A 15,179-nucleotide genomic window follows, 5' to 3' on the forward strand; every position below is an offset into this window, starting at 1 on the left:
CAATATGTAATGAGAAAAAGTCGCAATTCTCAAATATAAATAAAAGCAGAAGTATTAATGAAGAAGCCCTGTCTTTCTGAATTTCACCACTTTTTTCGCGATTTTGAAATTACTTCAAAAATAGTTGGAATCGACAAGGAGTTGCTTCGAAGAGTTAACACTATTTTAATGGCACTGAATAGTAAACATAAAATTGACGGAAATCGAATTGGGGAATATACATCTGAAATATCTAAATTACTTGTATCTCTTTATCCATGAAGGGAACTAACACTAAGAGTACACAAAGAATTGTGTCATATAATAATCAAATAATAATTAAATCGAATATTCTTCCACTTGGAGAGTAAACAGAAGAAGCCCAGGAAGCGAGGAATCGAGATTTTAAGAATATTCAACTATTCAGCTTAAAAAAATGCTCCAGGCAATAACAGAATGAAGATATTTTTAATAGTTTACTTCTATCTTCTGATCCTGTTCTTTCAACTTTGCGAAAAAGATGGATTTGTTATGAAACTCTATCATCTCAAAACAAGGAAGATTTACCTTGTGGATATCGATTATTTTATTGAAAATAAGTAGTGTTGGGAATTAACTATATAAGTAGGTTGTAAGAATTAATTGTATTATGTTTAAGATAAACAGTTCAAATAAAAAAAGCTATTATACTAACTGATGATATTGTATTAAATTGTGTTTTATATTTCGGAGGGCGGGAAGGTGGTTTGTGTGGGGTGATTTCGGTGTTGTTATGCGTGCCTCAAAATAAAATTATAATTTTTTATTGTATATACAATGTTGTAGTCTTTAATAAAATTATTAACTAAATAATTTTTAAAAATTGTCCAAATATTTTATTCAGCACCAAATGTATGTTCTGTCATACTTAATACTAAAATATGAAAAAGATGAAATTAAAGGAATGTAAAGGGTCGAGAATTTCCATATCTAACTAAAAAAAGATATTAAGGGATAAATATGGACTAAATTGTTGTAGCTATCTGCGACCCTATTAAAATTTTGATATAAATCATAGTTTTAGGAATTAAACAAATATGTAATATAAGACAAAATCTTTATTTATGAACAAAACTCAATGAAATTTTAAACGCTTGTTAAATTTGTCATTTCAAATAGGAAAATAAACAAATTGAAAAGGTCAAAGGGCATCACGCAATTCCCAAAAATAGGAATGAAAATCCCAAAAATGGGATTTTTTACTTTTTTGCCCATAGGGTCCATATTTTTTCAGGGCTGGGAAAATACTTTTGGAGTAAATATAAAACATATTGAGGTTTCCAAAACTGCTTTCAGTTTTCTGATCCCAGCTTTGGGATTTTAGAACATGTCGCCCAAAGTTGAAGTTTTGATAAAAAATAGGTCATATTCGGAAGGACGCAGTGGCAACATTTTCAAAAAATAGGACAAGTTTTTAACGCCGAAGCGTTCTGCGTAAAGATACTAAAAAAGGCGGACCAAGGTAAGGTAAATTTTGTATCACTAAATTTTTTAAATGCCTATAACTCGGATATTATAAGAGATAAGTAGTATGTCCAAGCATGTCTCGTCGAGCGCTTTCAGAAAATAAAAAAATCTTTGCATTTGGATGAGAAACAAAAAAAATAGTACGAGTTTAAAAATTTAACATGTCGTAGGTACCCTACTTTGAGAGTTCATCTTCAAAACATAAACTCGAATACTTCTTGGCTACGCTCACGCAAAATTTTATACCGATCGGATCAGCCGTTTAGAAATGCCAGATATATTTCAAAATAATTTCGATTCAGCCCCACTGTGCACCCAAAAAATGGCACGAGTTTAAAAATTTTACATGTCGTAGGTACCCTACTATGAGGGTTCATCTTGAAAACTTAAACTCGAATACTCCTTGGTTACGCTCACGCCAAATTTAATACCGATCGGATCAGTCGTTTAGAAATGCTAGATTTATATTCCAAATAATTTCGATTCTGCCCCACTGTGCGCCCATACAGAAGTATAGTTTGAATAATACAGACAAAAACTGGGTGTTTTCAAACTTGATATCTCTTGATAGATAAATCCTGAGGACAGATTAGAATACAGCGTTGCTTAATCTTTAAAAAAGTTATTTTATTCTTTGAAGTAAAAATTTGTTGGACTGTGTTATTATAATTTCTTAAATAATTTTGATAATACATTATTTTTCATTAATTTTGCATTAACATTAATTAAAAAAAAAATTATTTAATGTAAAAAATATTTAATGCTAATAAATTTGTAAGATTTAATTCATTAAATTTGCATTAAATATTTTTGAATTTAAAGCATAATTTTACATTTAAATTAAATATTTTTGAATGCATTAATTTTGCATTAACATTAAATATTTCTGAATTAAGTGCATTAATTTTACATTATCGTGAAATAAGTAATAATATTAATATATTAAATTGTCATTAATATACCAGATGGACAAAAGTCACCGTCATTTGCCTTATTAAATGTTTGGAGAGCTCCTGAGCTCTAAAAACAATTTAAAAAATAAAAATTGTTAATTCTACATAAACTATAATTTATTTTAAATGTTTTGTAGTTAAAACTATATTATTTTCACTAGCCTTATTTAGAAAAACAAATATTTTGTATTTTTTGTATATATTTCTCGTGGACAATATTCACCGTTACCGTTTCTTAATTTGCTAAATATTAATAAAAATTATAGCGATTTTGCTTCTATAAACGTCTTTTATAAAATTTTCTGTAATATGGTTACTTCAACACTGATCTGGCACAATTTTATAACGGTACTTCGGTTTAGAAATGTTCTAGAACCACGCGAGTGTTAAAAATGAGTGAAAAAAGAAAGAAACCACAATTGAAGAAAGAAAAATTATTCTAAATGCCTATAAACAAAATAAAACAATTCGGGAAATATGCGCATTAGTTAATCGTCCACGTACCACCATTTCAGGTATAATAAAACGCTTTAAAGATGACCCATCATGCGGATACCTGCCGAGAAGTGGACGACCGCCAGTATTATCTGTTCGGAAAAGCGGGAAATAATAAAAATAATTAAAAATCCATCATCTGAAATTGCTGTGATGTTAAAGGATAGCACTGGCACAGATGTCCACCCTCGTATTGTACGCCGCGTGCTAAATTCTGCCGGTTATAATGCCAGAGTTTGCAGGAAAAAACACAGATTAGCAAGGTAAACCAAATAAAGCGTCTTTCCTTTGCAAAAGAGCATATAAGAGCATATAAAGTAATATTCTCTGATGAGAGTAAATTTTGCATATATAAATCGGACGGACGTGCTTTGACATGGAGACAGAAGGGCGAGGTGTAAAAAGAAAAGCATATTCAGTCGACTGTTAAACATGGTGGTACTGGGGTCATGGTATGGGGTGGTATGTCTGTAGAAGGGGTCTGATTTTTTTTTATAAAATAATGGATTAAACACTTTACTTGAATATCCTTAAAGAAAATTTAAAGAATAGTGCTCAAAAACTTGGCATTGATTCTGAATATTACTTTCAACAGGACAATGATCCCAAGCACACGGCAAAAATATTCGCTTGTGGATTTTGTATAACACTCCCCATGTCCTAAAGACTCCTCCACAATCTCCCGATCTCAACCCAATCGAACATTTATGGGACCATTTGGATCGACGTGTTCGGGAGCACCATATTACCTCAAACAAGTAAGAGTGCTATATTCGCCTGTGCCGAATCTTATGTACCCTTCACCATAGTGTATTTTAAACATAATTGATCTTACAGTCTAGTTAATAAAAACATTAAAAAAATTTGAGTCGATTTAAGCCGAATGTTTCGGCGGCGGATCAAAGAGTTAACACTATTTTAATGGCACTGAATAGTAAACATAAAATTAATGGAAATCGATTTGGGGAATATACATCTGAAATTTCTAAATTACTTGTATCTCTGTATCCATGGAGGGAACTAACACCAACAGTACACTAAGTATTGTGTCATGGTCAAATAATAATTGAATCGAATATTCTTCCACTTGGAGAGTTAACAGAAGAAGCCCAGGAAGCGAGGAATCGAGATTTTAAGCATGTTCAACTTTTTAGCTCAAGAAAATGCTCCAGGCAATCACAGAATGAAGATATTTTTAATAGTTTACTTCTATCTTCTGATCCTGTTCTTTCAACTATGCGAAAAAGATGGATTTGTTATGAAACTCTATCATCTCAAAACGAGGAAGATTTAAAGGACTTCTGGATATGTATACCGATATGACAGATTATTTTATAGAAAATAAGTAGTGTTAGGAATTAACTATATAAGTAGGTTGTAAGAATTAATTGTATTATGTTTAAGATAAACAGTTCAAATAAAAAAAGCTATTATACTAACTGATGATATTGTATTAAATTGCGTTTTATATTTCGGTGGGCGGGAAAGGTGGTTTGTGTGGGGTGATTTAGGTTGTTGTGCGTGGCTCATAATAAAATTATATTTTTTATTGTATATACAATGTTATAGTTTTTAATAAAATAATTAACTAAATAATTTTTAAAAATTGTCCAAATATTTTATTCAACACCAAATGTATGTTCTGTCATACTTAATACTAAAATATGAAAAAGATGAAATTAAAGGACACAGGTTTAAATGAACATATTTTTGAATGTAATTGAGATATTGGCTTGAAATTTTTTGTAAATGGTCGAGAATTTCCATATCTAACTAAAAAAAGATATTAAGGGATAAATATGGACTAAATTGTTGTAGCTATCTGCGACCCTATTAAAATGTTGATATAAATCATAGTTTTAGAAATTTAACAAATATGTAATATATGACAAAATCTTTATTTATGAACAAAACTCAATGAAATCTTCAACGCTTGTTAAATTTGTCAGAAAATGCAAAAAAAAAAAATTGAAAAGGTCTAAGGGCATCCCGCAATTCCCAAAAATAGGAATGAAAATCCCAAAAATGGGATTTTTTACATTTTTGCCCATAGGGTCCACATTTGTTTCAGGGCTGGGAAAATACTTTTGGAGTAAATGGAAAACATATTGAGGTTTCCAAAACTGCTTTCAGTTTTCTGATCCCAGCTGTTTTTTTCGAATTTTATGTATGAATAAAAAACAAAATTCTTTTAAAAAAGGTAGGCAAAAAACTTAGTTGATTCACTGTATGTGCCGACGAAAACACGAAACAAAACGATAGTCGCGACTATGAGGTTACAATATTTTTACTATCAAACTTAAATAATATTTACTATAGGAAATGACTTATGGTCTAAAATTTTAGCATATCATGTTGAACTTGAAAAATTATAAAATGTGAAAAATGTATGCAAGATATAACCAAATTTTATTTAGAAAATAATTGAAAACGTTTGTATCTATGTTTCTATAAATGTTTAATGTTTATTATGTATATTATGGGAAAATGTATGCATGAAATAACCAAATTCTAATTAGAAAATTTTTGAATTGAATTATTGCATGTACATATAATAAATTAATGTTTAATTTTTATGTGGGGCATTAAAATGTATGTATTTGTATTGATTGTAAAATGTAATATAATTAGAAAAAAATTATATAAATACTTAGAGGATCATGTTAATGTAATATATTCAAATATGTATGTAAAAAATTGTTTTTTTGGTGAATCAATCAATCAAAATTAAATTTTTGTTTTTTGACGATATGTATGAATGTATAATTTAATAATAAATATTTTTTTTTAGGATACGCCTGAATTTCAAAAATTATTTGATGATTTTTATTCTAAAATGCTGCATAATGAGCTAAACGCATGTTCATCGGATCAATTACTTTTCCAGAAGTCAGTAAATAACTTAGAAAAACCGCCCATGCCTCCAAATACTTCCAATAGTGCAAGCATAATGTTACCACAAAATCAGTCCACTGCACCGCATGCGGCATTAACAAAACCATTAATGTTTTTACCCACAACTAACGTTAGCGACAATAAGCTTACTGTATCCAATGACGTTTTATTTCAGCATCAATTAGGCTCTAATATTTCTAAGCAACATCAGAAACCTAAAGCCTCACAAAAAAATAAAACAATGTTCAAACCTTACAATCGTCCAGTTCCATGTGAGACTGCTCACAATACTTTAAATGTTGATCCTAGCAACTACAAAATTGATGTATTTAATAATCACGCAAATGTTTTAGCTGCATATTCTAATTTACTCCAGAATACAACTTTAACTCAAACCGATGTTAATAACAGAAACTTCGAAGCAATTACAAAAAAATCTAAAGTTAATTCACCGGAAGCTAGCTCCATGTCTACCATTTCTATAGAAGCTGGAAATGTAACGCCGTACATACCCTCTTCGAGTTATATATCTACAATGCAATTGCGGAATCAATTTCATCATCAACAAATTACGAATTCTAATAATGTTATTAGCCCAACAAAAACTTTGCAGGAAAAGTTAGCTGAAAAGCAAAAGGCATGTCAGTTAAATGAAACTAACACAGCATCGACAGTTGTGATCGCAAAAGAAAAGTTGTGTGATGATGTAATTGTGTTAGACTAAAATTAAATATGTCTATATATGTACGCGTACTTATGTATTGATTAAAAATTACAAGGAATATTAACTATATAATGCTATTTTTGTCTTTTTATTTTAATACAGATATAATATTCCTGTAAATAAATATAAGTAGACTTTTGAAACCGATGTCTTAGACTTTTGAAACTGATGTCTTCGTTATTTTCACCAAGATCAGTCAAAAACTCTCTGAGTTACTGTGGGGAAATGGTGTTTTTGCCAAATTTATTGCATATAGTTATCTATATTATATATCTTAAATCTTTCGGAAAAAATTGTATTTTTTTGCAAAATTATTTTTTTTATTTTTTCGAAATAAAACTTAGATTTCTTTCTTTAACAGCTTTTTAGTCGCTTAGGAAATGCATGTTTGTTTTGCATCTTGAGAGGGAGTTGTTTTAATGTAAAATCTTATTTAGTCTTGTTCAAACTAAACCTATTTGGAAAATATTTGAGTATACATTTTATTTGTTTTTGGAATGATTTTTTTAAACTAATCTTTTCTTATTTTGCATTTCTTTTTTATTTTTAACCAATGGGCTCTACGTACCTCTGGGTTCAATATTATAGAAATTTCAAAAAGTACCTTTTGAAAAATGAAAATGTACCAAAAAGTTCTTTTTTATGAGTTTTCACCTAATTCCGACTCCACGTACTTAATATCATGTTTCTAGGTTCAATATTATAGAAAATTCAAAAAATATCTTTTGAAAAACTAAAAAGTACAAAAAAATCCCATTTATGCGATCTCACATAATTTTATATATAAAATAGGAATATATTTCTATGCTCATTATTATAGAAAATTCGAAAAGTAACTTTTGTAGAACGAAAAAGTATCTTTTATGTGTTCTCGCTTCGGGGGAGTTTTCCAGTTTTTCCAACCGAGCTAAAGAATCACTCAAACTGAGGGAGAAACCCGCGAAATATATACCTCAGCCATTAAATATAGCACTCCTACTCTGAATCCTCAGATGATAATAACAACACCACTATAGCAAATCCCAGAAAGGATGAAGTAGAGCAAACTGTGAAACAGGTGAGTGATAACATAGATAAACTACATAAATATTACTAAAAAGGCTTTCTAGAGCACAGAGGAGGAAGTTGAAAAAGATGCTTCAGGAAATAATAGTTAGTCAATCTGACGACACTTCAAAAACAAATCGGACTCTCTGATCTGAGGCAAAGAGGATCAGGTCTCCCGAGGAGTTGACAACTGTGAATAAACCTAAAAAGAAAAATAGCTCTACGTCTTCTATAGCACAGTCAAAGCCAAACCCTACTTCACTCAAAGGAACCTCAAGTCAGAATCCTGCGAGTAAGGGTGGCAACGCCAAGGCCCGAAAAGTATAAGCTACACTCTGAATCCTCAGATGATCATTACAACAGAATTATAGCAAATCCCATATAGAATGAAGTAGAGCAAATGGCGAAACAGGTGAGTAATAGCATAGCAAAACTACCTAAATATTACTAAGAAAAGACTTTCAAGAGCACAGAAGAGGAAGTTGAAAAAGATGCTTCAGGAAATAATAGTTAGTCAATTGCACACTCGAAGCCAAACCATACTTCACTCAAATCAACCGCAACCCTGCGAGTAAGGGTGACAACGATAAGTCAGGGTGACAACGACAAGTCCAAAAAACGAGAAAGGAGAAGCTAGACAGTGTAAAAGGAAAATAGACGCCATCTTACGCCAAAGTTGCCAGAAGTAGACACCGGGACGATCCCTGCTATGCAGTTTACGATGCCGGTAATCCGACAGGCAAAATTCGAGTAGACCAACAGAGTAAAATAAAAGACCTGATCATCAATAAGATAGTAGACCACACAATCACTCTAGAGGGCAAACAACTAATAAAGAGCGTGAGCTAGCATGGGCGTGAAGTTGATGAGGTTGGCATCACTAATGCATTATCACCTTAAAGAACTTAGTGGAAAGTATAAGCTAGGAATGACAAGTGCTCTTAAAGTCTACATAAAATGATTGGGCCGTAAACTGGGACGTAAACGCATAATGGAAATTCGTGACGTCTTTTAAAGGAAAGAAGAACCTAAACGAATTTCACCCTTGTAGGTATCAACCAGAACTCCATGGCTAATAGAGACAGCAGTGCCATTAATAGAATCCATTGAAATTATAACTACTTCGGGACGGAGGAGTCAAATCCAACGAACGAGGAGGTGATCACCAACTCGCTGGAAGTCAGTTTAATTGGATGACCATTAATGAGGTTATCCAAATAAACCTCCATCAGGTTTATTTGGACACAGGTAAGATACATATAGCTTGGACGGTTCGCAACAAGGTTTCTAAATTAAATCATGTGAATTTCCAACTTTTTACGCTGATACAGGGTTTCGACCAAGAGCATGTATTTAATGTCACGAGAACTTATGTTTTATCCACTCAACATGATTATCTACATCGGACCCAACGGTGTTGAAGCAAGATCATGGCAACACTTTGCATATTGCATATTGAAGGAGCACAAAGGAATAATAAGAAAATTCTAATAGGTTGTGATGCCAACTCCCACCATGTAGCTTGTGGTGGTACAAACACCAATTGCAGAGGACAAGCCCTCATGGATTTTCTTAATAAAGACTTGGTCGCATTGAACTCAGGTAATAAAGCTACCTTTGTCAATATAATCAGAGAATAAGTATTATATATAACTATATGTTCAGAAGAGCTTATAGATAAAATTCAAGATTGGAGACTTTCGAACGAGCACTCATTTTCTGCCCATCGGCACATTAGATTCAAAATATTACGGCCGCCACCCAAGCCTACAGAATTTCGGAATAAGTATAAAACTAATTGGACAATGTTCGGTACTTTAATAAAGAACCGTTTAGGTCAGGACACTTTTCAATGTCGAAATAAAGAGGACATAGATGCCAAAGTAGAAATGTTCACAAGTGCCCTGGAGAACCATGGGTATATCCTAAACCTTACCAAGTATTTAATGGGACATGGCGTAAAAAGACCGCAGTATACTGAGATGAGTATCGTAGTAAACTTGGTGAATTTAAGGAAATTGTTTGAAAAGCCAAACGAGACTCCAGAAACCTTTCTGTGAACAGGTGACAGCGTAAATGACGTATCGAAGATAAAAAAATTCCTATCCAAAACTCATGTCCGACCGAAATATATGGTCGACGACGGGCAGAAGGCTGGGGACATGGAGGAGGCAATGAAACTCCTAATGGACTCTCATTTCCCAGCCGGTATATCGAATATCATAGATAAACCGATATTGGAGGAAGGGCGTCTAAAACGAAAATTGTAATTACATATGATGGGACATATTTGGGACAATTACGGCCTTTGTTCTCTAGAATGCGATCCAGCATTCTCCCAGCACCTTACTGGAGGCGTGACTGGTTTCCGTACATCTGTTTCAGATATTCACTGCATGCTTGAAATTTACATAAATCCTTATTAAATGGCAGGACTCAAGGGTAACAGCTATGCGACATCTAAGTCCTATCGACCGATCTTGCTTCCTTTCTACTTAAAACCTTGGAACGGATAGTCGATTGTATGTTTAGAAGCAGTATACCAGACAAAGACCTAAAATTTAACCAGCATTACGTAAAGAAACGATCGTTGAAACCCGATCGTTAGCAAACTATACATACTGGCATTGAAGGCGCTTTCAAACACGTGCACATTGATACTTATGTCCAACCCCTAGACGTAACTGGATCAACTATATGCTAAGGAACACATGGATTACCTGCAAGATGTACTATAAAGCTAACAGGAAAATGTATTCGCGGTATGCCCCAGGGTGGCATTTTGCCACCTATACTCAGGGTTACCACGAGCGTTTTAAGGACACTGTTACGTAATACTTTTAAAGGGAAGGGATTCAAATTACTTGTGTAAGGGAGTTGAGGATGCTCTCAGTATGGCCTTGAGCTGGACTCAACTGGAAGGCCTCAATGTTAACCCGACGAAGACGGAAATCTGTCTTCTCATAAGAAAGACAAACATTTTTACATATACTGAATCGTAGTTCTTCGGCAATAAGATACCATTGACAGACAAAGTTAAGTACTTAGGTGTAATCGCCACACCACATAGAGGATAGGATCAACAAGGCACATCGGTGCTGAGTGATATGTAGGAGAACTATGGGCATGAAATAGGATTTTAGTCCTACAAAGACAAATTGGCGAACTGGCCAAAAGCGTTTATAGGACACGTCATCAATATATACTGGACACATTGGAAGGTAATACACATTCTAAGGTAATAGGTAAAACTAGAGCAAATACCAGCAGGAATCCGTTGTTACACTGATGGCTCTAAGTTGGGGTATAAAGTGGGCTTGGGTTTCTAAATTGAAGACAAGCACCAGCTTCATGGTAGAACCATAGCACAAGCTTCCTGGCAGAGCCATGTGTTCAGGCTCTACATACTTAATTTCATGTTTCTATGTTCTATATTATAAAAAAATCCTAATCATGGCTCTACAAAAATATATAAATGAAAAACAAAAATTTTTAAATTTACACTTTAATTTCAAAATCCATTTCATATTAAAAAGATTTATTCATTAAAAATTCATAAGGGACGAAAAACAGTTTATTTTTATTGGATGTATTAATTTTTGAAAATTAATCAGTGAAAATTGTCAAAATGTATCACAGCAAGAAAAGATATCGTTTGACACAACAAAATGTAAAAATTTTCCCACCATAGAAAAATTACAATACGACATAGAACTTTGGTATCATTTGACACACACTCTAAGTGTAAGAAATGCAGTAACGCCACATAAAATGAATATAAAAATATTAATAATTTGAATTTTTACTTTATTTTGATTAGGAAAGCGGAGCTCCCTTTATGTATTGTAGTACTTATAATTATTCGAATAATAGTTTTTGTTCGTATGTGATAACGCGAACTTGTTGATTTTTTTTTTTTTAAATTTTTAGATAATACGTAATAATTTTTTACTGTTTTACTTCGTATTCGGGTAAATCGGACATTCTTAACCCATAAAATGTGGAGTTCAAAATTCAAATTCTCAGTATACCATGTTAAAATATTATTTATTTGTTGGCCATAACAGCTATAAAAGTAAAATTAACCCTATTCTACATGGTACAAATCTAATCTGAAAGTTTAAAAAATCTTAAAAATAATTCCATTTGAATAATGCTATAGAGGAATAACAGAAAAGCTTATGAATTATCCCTTTTTGACCACATAAAGTTTGTTTATTTAGACATTTCTTATAAAAATCGACCATAAAAAGGATTACATAAAATATAAGTTTAAAAAACTTCATAGTCAAAAAGGGTTAAAGTATATTTTTATACTTATAGCCTGTTTTTCTAAAATGAAAAATAAACTTTCATGTGACTGGCAACGAAATAGCTTTATTTTTGCATATATTTTTGGTATTTAGAAAATTAATTCGTTCATAATAAACGAAAGAAAACGTCAAAAATAGACGATTGGCAAAGGCCAATATACGAAATAATATGTGGCCACTTGAACCTGAATGCAATTTTTATTTTATTTTTGTTTATTTTTTACGGTTAAAACCAAACGCACTACATGAAAAATATAGTTAATATTTCAGAATTGAAATAAGTGGGCAACAATGTTGTTACGATAGAAAAACCTCATTTCATTTTAAACATTTTTAAACGGAAACTTTCAAATATTTTATAAAAATCTAATTTTAAACTTGATCGTAATAAAATGAAATGTTCGTGTAAAAACTAAATAGTTTTAGAAAAACAGGCTATTAAAATATATTTTTTTGTTTTATTTCTGTTAATCCTCTAACTAAATACAGCATTATTCAAATATATAGTGATTTTTTTATTTTTTTATCTTTGGTGTTAAATTTCCCCAAGTGCCTTGAGGGTATTATCTACTTTTTTCAACTATTTAAATATCGGACCATATACGATAAATTCCACTCAATTTTGGTAAATAGACCGACAAAAAAATATTATTTCGATATGGTACTCTATGAATACCCAAATATTTCAAAATTTGACATTTGAACTCCACAGTTAATGGGTTAAAATTGTCCGATTTTTATTCGGATATATATTTCATATTATTCGGATATATGTTTTATATTAGCTGTAATCAAAATGTACATTAGGAAAAAATTAATACGTATTCTTTTAAACATTACACAAAGTTTAGGTTTTCCCGAAATCCGCGATGTTCAAAACTGGCGTTGAAAAAATCAAACTTCGCGTAATCATATACGGACAAGAACTATTATTCTAGTAATTATAAATATATTTAAAGTAAAAAATGTTTTTTATACAATATGTATTTTCTTAATAATTTTTGAAGGACTGTTTGCAATTATTTTTTATAATTATTAAATTTACCAAACTTTATTTATCTTTTAATTGGTCCGCAAATAAATAAATTTTTTTGATTATAAAATTACCAGACCGGTGGCTTTTGATTATATTGCAATAATAATTTTATATATATATACAATATATATATATATAATATATATATATATATATATATATATATATATATATATAATATATATATTATATATATAATATATATATATATAATAATATATAATATATATATATATATATATTATATATTATATATATTATATATATATACAGATAGGAACATTAAGAGAAATTTCACGGAGTAAATTCATTGAATCAATATCACCATTAATAAGTTTAACCATAAAGGAAACCCCTAAAACGTATCTTCTTTTTCGAAGAGTAGGCAAATTAATTAATTCTAAATGATGTTCATAAAGTGGTAACGAATCCGTAGGATTCCATTTTAATCCACGAAGAGCAAACAAGAGAAATTGCTTTTGAATAGATTTAGCGATTTACCTTTATTAACACAAGAAGACACTTGCAGATTGAAGTGTCTAGTATGACACCCAAATCATTAAAAGAAAATACATTTTCCAATGGATAGGAACCTTTAAAGTAATCACAGCTAATATTAGTAGATCTATAGAAAGACAGTTTTTTTACACTTCTTTAAATTAAGAGACATATTATTAGAATAACACCAACCAGAAAAAAGTTAATGTCATCCTGTATTAAACCACAATCCGATATATTATTAAAAGACAAAAAAAGTTTTATATACATCAATATGTTCGAGGATTTAAAAACGGATGCAAGATCATTCAGGTATAAGACAAATAGAATTGGGCCCATGTGACTGCCATGAGGGACACCTGAAGTAACGAAAATATCCTTAGATCTAAAATTCTTAAACAATACTTAAACAATATTCGATTTTTAAAATATGATGAAATCCAACAAAGTAAACGAGGAGAAAAACCAATTAAATCCAATTTAAACAATAAGAGGTCATGATTAACAGTGTCAAAAGCCTTACTGAAGTCAGTATAAATGACATCAGTCTGGTAGCCACTAGAGAAAGCTTGAAAAATTCAAGTAAATTCGTCGATGTCGATCGTCCCTTGAAAAAGCCATGTTGGTAAGGAGAAACAATATTTCCTAACATATGAACCTAAGTCACAGTTTTCCCTTGTTGAACTGCTAGGGTGGCTTATCAAAAGCTAGAAATAAAAAATGATTCCTTGTCAATTCTATATGAGAATGTTGGGGGTTTGAATACTAAATTAACTGATGTATATGGTAAAAGTATAGGATGTGATTATAATATCGTAGATTTTTGAGAAACTTGGTTGAATCATGGTATACATGATAATGAGATATTTTGTGGAGACTTTCAGGTGTATCGAAATGATAGATATGCATATAATAATGTTATTATAAACAAGACGGAAGTGTATTAATTGCTGTTCAAAGCTTTATTGCCTCTGAGCGTTTTGAATTCTCTTTTCAGATCATGGTTGAATTTTTAAGTGTTTGCTTAAATTTCGTATTTTCGTTTCTTGCTTATATATTTAACCCAATTCCCATCCGGATGTTTATTTACAACATCCTAATTTGATCAATATTATATCATCCAAACTATCAGCTACGGTTTCATTATTTGTTCTTGGTGACTTTAACTTACCGAAGGTATCTTGGATTTATTGTCCTGATATAGCCCTGATTGTCTTCCATTCAATTCGTTGACGAATTTTTTTACTCGCTCTTTGAACTTAGTCTTATTCAGTATAACAATTTTCTTAATACATGTGGTAGATTCTTGGATCTTGTCTTCGCTAACTCTCCCAACATATCATTATTTAGATCATTGCCCTTCGTATGTCCTGAAGACATTTATTATCCTACATTACTAATTAACCTTAATTTTTAATATCTCCATCATCTGTTTTTGGTAGGGAAAAACGGTTGAACTTTGGCAAAACAAATGAATACTTTTTAAAAAATTTATTGTGCATCTCGTCTTGGCAACACACTGATGAATTGAACCTTGATATTTATACATTTTATTCTGCTTGGTTTACTAAAGAACTCAAAAGAGCTAAGAAGGTTAAAAGTAGGTTGTTTAAAAATTATATTGAAACTAGATCTGAAGTTAACTATATTAGATATTCTGTTGCAAGGTCCAAATTTAGTTCTATGCACCGTAAATGTTATTCCGACTACGATGGATAAAACTGAAGTTAATC

General features: G+C 31.2%; 1 protein-coding gene across 4 annotated transcripts in view; it reads left to right on the forward strand.

The window, feature by feature from the left end:
• Positions 1 to 15,179, forward strand: part of LOC111677206 (calcineurin-binding protein cabin-1-like) — a 637,283-nt gene that overhangs the window by 615,781 nt on the left and 6,323 nt on the right. For 2 of the 4 annotated variants that reach the window (XM_046947458.1, XM_046947460.1), the window contains exon 20: positions 5,725 to 6,699. The exons of 1 other annotated variant lie outside the window; for it this stretch is intronic. In XM_046947458.1, the coding sequence (XP_046803414.1) occupies positions 5,725 to 6,552 (828 nt within the window). In that variant the 3' untranslated portion in view covers positions 6,553 to 6,699. Of the gene's footprint in view, positions 1 to 5,724; positions 6,700 to 7,372; positions 7,502 to 15,179 lie in introns of those variants that run through there. One more of the 4 variants, XM_046947468.1, reaches the window with a different exon arrangement.

Source organism: Lucilia cuprina, chromosome 2, assembly GCF_022045245.1.
Source record: "Lucilia cuprina isolate Lc7/37 chromosome 2, ASM2204524v1, whole genome shotgun sequence".
Lineage (NCBI taxonomy): Eukaryota > Metazoa > Arthropoda > Insecta > Diptera > Calliphoridae > Lucilia > Lucilia cuprina.